The sequence below is a fragment of the Ptychodera flava genome, chromosome 12 (assembly GCF_041260155.1).
Source record: "Ptychodera flava strain L36383 chromosome 12, AS_Pfla_20210202, whole genome shotgun sequence".
Lineage (NCBI taxonomy): Eukaryota > Metazoa > Hemichordata > Enteropneusta > Ptychoderidae > Ptychodera > Ptychodera flava.
Genome location: NC_091939.1, coordinates 27,521,946 through 27,528,326, shown reverse-complemented (window position 1 = coordinate 27,528,326; position 6,381 = coordinate 27,521,946). Strand labels below are relative to the sequence as shown.

General features: G+C 36.4%; 1 protein-coding gene across 1 annotated transcript in view; it reads left to right on the top strand.

The window, feature by feature from the left end:
- Positions 1 to 2,536: 2,536 nt before the first annotated feature.
- Positions 2,537 to 6,381, top strand: part of LOC139146229 (uncharacterized) — a 9,882-nt gene continuing 6,037 nt past the window's right edge. Inside the window, exons 1-5 of the mRNA XM_070717637.1 lie at positions 2,537 to 2,768; positions 4,819 to 5,000; positions 5,188 to 5,445; positions 5,713 to 5,921; positions 6,154 to 6,274. Of these exons, the coding sequence (XP_070573738.1) occupies positions 2,537 to 2,768; positions 4,819 to 5,000; positions 5,188 to 5,445; positions 5,713 to 5,921; positions 6,154 to 6,274 (1,002 nt within the window). The remainder of the gene's footprint in view (positions 2,769 to 4,818; positions 5,001 to 5,187; positions 5,446 to 5,712; positions 5,922 to 6,153; positions 6,275 to 6,381) is intronic.

Here is a 6,381-nt window from a genome sequence, read left to right as displayed (position 1 = left end):
TCAAAATGGCCGCCATCCCTGTGTTTACTCTATGGAGAAAATAAAATTTTCGATATTAAAAAAACTAAGATTGTGAAAGTTTCTCTTTCTCCAAGGGCTTTAAAATGACCCCCACATATGGTAGATCAGCAAAGCATTGGAAAACTGTGAGAGACCATACCTTAATGACCAGGACCATTATCTTGTGCATAAAAATAGAACGTTCATATAATTGAATAGCTTTAAAATGACCGCGAAAATTTACAAGGCCAGGTGCGTAAGTACTATTGTCAGTTCAGTGTGGACTGCCAAAGTACATGCACTAAGTATTTTACTGTATAACTATGTTTTATGGTAGCTACAATGCAATATTTATTGTCTTTGAATCCAGATATATTATTGCGTAGAGCTACATATACTTCTCAATCAAATTGAATCAGTTTAATGGTCAGCTGAAATGTTGCAACCAATCGGCTACCTTGTTTAAATTATCAAGGCAATAGCTAATTCTCCGGCAAACTCATTTAACCCGATTGTGGCATAAATGTGCTTTCTGGTATTTCCTTTTATTTGGTCGTAGGACTCCGAGTAACTGCGATGTTTTCGCAGCGTGTCCTCTCTTAAATATCACCAATTTGAATTACATGACCAAGAATCTTACTTTTGGTTGTTACTTTCAATAGATTATCTATCGGTTGATGTTACATCAGATAGTCAATATATTGCATGGCTATATATATTCGTAAAGAGATGTTGTAAGGTTTACTGTGGCATGTGCATTGGCGTGCAAAACGCCATGCCCTTGCTTTATAGCGCAACCCCATCATATTATAACAGGAAGAATTTTAAGGGGATGTGCAAACACATACAAACACACACACACACACACACACACAAGTATAAATTTGTCCTCTGGGGGAATTACAGCGCTCGATGCGAACAGCAGAGCGTTTTATAACACAAATTACTCAAAGTTCAAATATAAAGTAATAGTATCTATATTAGGTTTCGTGCATAATATCATGCTACTATGTGCCATTTAGATTGGACGAGAGGTTATTCCACTGATGCCAAAATACTCTTTTAGCAGTGCTAAAATGGGCCCCTTAAGCGGCATCTCCGAAAATTGCTTAGTTGTTGTATTTGAACTCTACCTATCTAAACTAATCGGAAATATTCCGCTTTGTTTAAATACCGATACACATATAATAAAGAATGTTTCTGTAAATATCCCGTTGGTAAAAATAAGTTGGGGTCGACAATGAAAGAAATCTCTCAGGTTGAAGCAGCACATTTGAGTATGATATACGATTGACGCTACGGTACAGGGCGAGATAATATATTTTTAGGATGCCAAAAAAGCCAGGACTATTGCACTTATATAAATTTACGAAGAAAACTGTTACTTCTTATTGCTTTGAACTCTTGACCCGTTTTCTGTGTATGTAGCAGGTTACTAGTGTGTGTTCGTCTTGCAATGTGAATAAATGTTAATAACGTAATGCGTTTTTGCAAATATCCTTTTGATTATAGCAAAACAACATACATTGTAGTACCCTTAATAAACATTAACAACTCGATTATAATGGATGTGATTCGGAGCGTTATCTTCACAGTTGAATTAAGCCTGTATACAAAAATTTTACAACTGTTACAATACATACAGACGATTAAAAACACGGGAGCACACCAACTTCACAAGTGGTCATAATGGCGTCTAGTACATGCACACATTTCGGTCGAATTGTTTGACATTTCGGTGCTTGCCCCATCCAATGTTAAAGATACTTTCCATTAAAACAACTCTTTTAGCACGATGTTCATGGATATCAAACAGTACACTTTGCTACCCGGGAGTATGTCATCCGGACGGTCCTCCAACTACGTGTAATTGCACGACAGGTTTTTCTGGCGAAGGATGTTTAACAAGTAGGTTTATTAGAGCATGTATTATACCATTTTTGTATCTTTCCGTAATGTTTGTGCAGAATTGTTTTTATCTTCTTCTTATGAAGAACGATGCATTGACCCAGTGTAAACGTTACATATTATGTCTTTTACAATGCAAATTCTTCTACATTTGTTTGTCTTAATGAGAGTTTAGAGTAAACTGATCAAACGTTAACGGCAGTAAAATAAAAAAAAAATGGACAGCATATCCTTGTCCGTCTGATTATACATATCTGTAACTAAAACAAGTATGGGAATAAATAACTTTCTCGCCGGGGTTTAACGATCCGATTCGCTGTCATACACTACAATTTACATGTTTTAATTTGCGATAGGATTTTGTATGACGACTTTCCGTAACAAAGGAAATTGGGAACAAATACGAACACGTACAGCTACCACGAATTGTATATATTAACTACGATATCATATAGTACTTTTCTGAGAATAATATAGTCAATGATCACGTCAGTACACATAACGGTTTGTAACGTATGTTTGTGTACTTCTTTGGGACTGTTATAACCGTCGTTTCTAACGGCACATTGTTGACTTTACAGTCGATAATGACCCTGAACCCCTTGAATGTTGGGCAGAGGTAATTAGAATGGTTGATGGAAATAAAATAAATTGGAAAGAAGCAGAGTGCGTGACTTCACAAAACGAGACTGTCTATGTAAATGACGAAGGAATAAATCACATAGAAGTAGCGTGGACAACTTTCTTCCGAGGTGCAGAAAGCTATCCTTCAAGACCTGTTTATGTCAAGGACTTTAAAGTGGGAATTGTTGGTTCTTGGTTGGTGTTCCGTATTTATTCCGGCGGTAAAAATGCAAACTGTAAGTGGTCATTATTAGATTACTCATCATCACACGATGTTTAAAATATTTATCCATTTTATTTAATGTGTCGAGAATTAGCATGAGTGAACAATAAGCTTTCAATTGATCCACGGGTTGAAATATTGCAGGTGAAATGAATAGGATAGGCTGTATTGAATTTCGCATGTTCTTTCTTAGTTTTGAAACGCATGATAATGCACAAGGTATCTTAAGGGGAGGCTTGTGTAAACACGGAGATACGAATATATTTCATTCTATGAAATTAGACTTTAAACAAGAAAGTTTATATAGAGCAGCCAATTACATAGACGCCTAAATCAGATCCTAACGAACATTTTCCGTTTTCTGTTAAAGTACATCTTTGTGTGTGATGTCCGAAAAATTACAGTGAAGTAGAACAAACGCCCGCTTTATAATATGCAACTGCGACTGAACGAAAACGAGATATTAATAAATTATGATTCAACAGAGATGATCTTGCTTCAAATAGTTTTCGACGTTGAAAATTTTGTTTTGTTTTGTTGAAGAAATTTACCAACAAAGACATGGAAGTTGGCGTTCTTGGTTCTTGGTCGGTGTTCTATAGTCTTGCTTATACTAAAAGGAAAATTAACACTTCATACACGTCAATATTGTGTTTCTTAATGTAAACATATTTCTCTGTCACAGTAACATTTACATGGTTTCTGTTTGGCTCGTAGCCACTAATGGTACAATGTCAATTACTAGACACTGTCACTCACTTATGAACACTTCAGAGGCAAACCCGTCGGTAGGTATTCCAATAGACTGCCTGGCTACGGAAGATACGCGTTATGTGTTCAAGGATTCTGATATGTGAGTACTGTACTGTTATTTATTAAATTTGCCAGCATTGCATGCACACTGACATACCGAAACGTATTTTTCCTTTTGTTGAAACAGGAAAATAATAATACCATTGAAACTACGTTACTAGCCAACCGGTCTAGAGCAATATCAGTTTTGTAATTTTAATTGAAATTCCTAGGGCAGCGAAATACATTGTCAGATGGGTTTATTTGTTTAATACGTTTTCCCGTATCTCTGATTAGTATATGCCTGTTTTACAGTCTGGAGATTGACACAACTATCGTAAATGGTGGTTATGTAGAAACATCAGGATACCCGGAAATAGACGAGCTGCAACGCTACTCCTACAAGGGAAATACATTAACAACTACTGTGACTTTCGCATTCGATTTCAATGCTCCGTATCACTGCTCATTGCAAACGTCTTGCCATGAGAAATTATTGGATAGAGGTTTGCCGTTCACAAAACAGGTACTATCACAAAAGGCTAATCAGACAAAATATGATAAAAACTAAAACTATAAAGTAAATATATGTTTATACAAGCATTGAAATAAGAAGTACGAAAGTCATATTTTATGAGTGATACGTCACGTAAACGCCAACTGTCAACCAATTGGGATATTGTATATATGATGTTGCAGTGCAAGATTTATATATTGAGTTAACGAGGGGGACAAACGAACGCGCAATTTAATCAAAATATCTCTCACCATTTCGATATAACTTATAAGTTGGAAGAGGTGTGATGTTAATACAGTATAAATATATAATCTTATATTCTGCCACAAAAATTAAAATGTATAACATTCTGTTGTTTAATTGATATGGTGTGCGAACTTTTAAAAAAACTTAGATTTGTTTGTTTCAGGAAAATTTTAGTATATCTTGGTCTGGCTGGGAAGACGAGGTGTCGTATGTCAACCACTACGAAGTCAATGTGTTACCATCTCAATCAAACAATGGCTATTTAAAGTGCTCCGAGGACAGAGCAACAGCAGAGAAATGTGATCTCTATGCACCGAAGTCAAATTGTTCAGTTAGGCTTTCTACTCCAGGTAAGATCATCACATGAGCATAGTTCACGGGTGTTATTCTCGTAAAATGTTCCCCTAATGTGAGAGACATGCACATATTACAATAATTAACGCTAAATATATTGAGCTCCACGCAGTTTTGTAACATAGACATTAAAATCAATTTCCTAACTTTACAGGTGTATATTGCGTTCTCCTGACGGTGACGGACAAGGCAGGAAACCACGATAATGCGATGAGATACCTTATGTTTGACAACGTGAACACACCTCACATTGACAACACTGGTCACTATCCTATCAGAGTGGAATCGGCAGCTCAGAATACCAGCTACACGTGGATAACCAACGCTAGTCCAACGGTAAATTAAGGGATAAAATTAGGCAGCAATTTTCAAAGCTCAAAAAGCAAGCTTCATTCAATAATTTTCTATTCATTTACCTAGTAAATATGTAAGCATATTCGAAAAACGTGCTCTTGCAGAGGTTACTGTAGTCTTATACTTGTTTATCATAATGAAAATGCCCGAACACTCTTTATCATTGTAGATTCGAGTTAAATGGATTCGTCATTTTGCCAACGAGTTTCACAAGAATGCAGGCTTGTTGAATGCAATCGACGATTATTCGCTCAACGTTTTGCCAGCTTACGATGAGTTGACGGGTCAGCCTCCATATACCAGGTCGCGTGAAGAAATACTCAATGGTCATGGAATCATTAAGTTTGAGGTTGCTCTTGGGGTCGATCAACAGGGAGGAGAATCTTTGACGGGAGCAACGGAATGGTTTAATGTTAACGATGTAGAAGTAAGTGCCGCTTGCAACAAAGTCTATTTACATAACAGTGTCTTTAGTAGGTTATTTTTATAAACACCAAAAAATTACAATCACAAAATTAAAATAACTTACAAAATTATATCAGGTAAATAGAGTTCTACATAACTGTATTCTATCATCAGTACATGAATATACTTGATACTTCTCTAAAAGTTCTATAATGCAAAGTTATTATGTCACAAATAGGTAATCATTGGTACACCAAACCAAAATGTAAACCAATTTCGTCTCCTGTAGGCAGAAGAAGTAGAAATTACTATATCTCATCAAGATGGCGATACTATCAGAATCTGGATAAAAGGTCAAGATGCTATAGAGAACGTAATCCAGGATAATGTCACAGTTCACTCAGATTCTACTCCACCTGAAATTGGTGAGATGTACCTGACTCGAAATGGGGTTGAGTACCTTGCAGTTCACAATTCAGAAGATTTGCATGAAATGAGGTATTTTTCAACTTCTTTATTTGCAAAAGCGTTCGTAAGTTAATTCGTGCCCGGATGGTTTCTGAACGTTGTGCACACATGCCTCTTGACATAATTTTTTGTGATGCTTCGATTGTGGAATATAATATAGTGCATGTTTTATATTATTTGTTATCTTCTTTGGACGAAAGTATATTATTCAGTCCGGGATGCTCTAACAGCAGCTCTGTTTAATTCGTAATTTTCTCTGTAGAGTGATATTTGACGCATTCGATGATCACAGTGGTCTTTCCGTTGTCTACTGGGAGTTATTCGATATGAACAACAGCAGCTTCATACATGGTGAAGGCAGCTTGCCTGTTGTCAGGGTACCCGTGAGTATAATTTGCAGAAAAGGCTTATGTTGTGACCAGAGGAACGTTATGTCTCAGAGTCAGATTGTTCACAACTCGTACTCGTCTATCACAGAAGAATACACAAT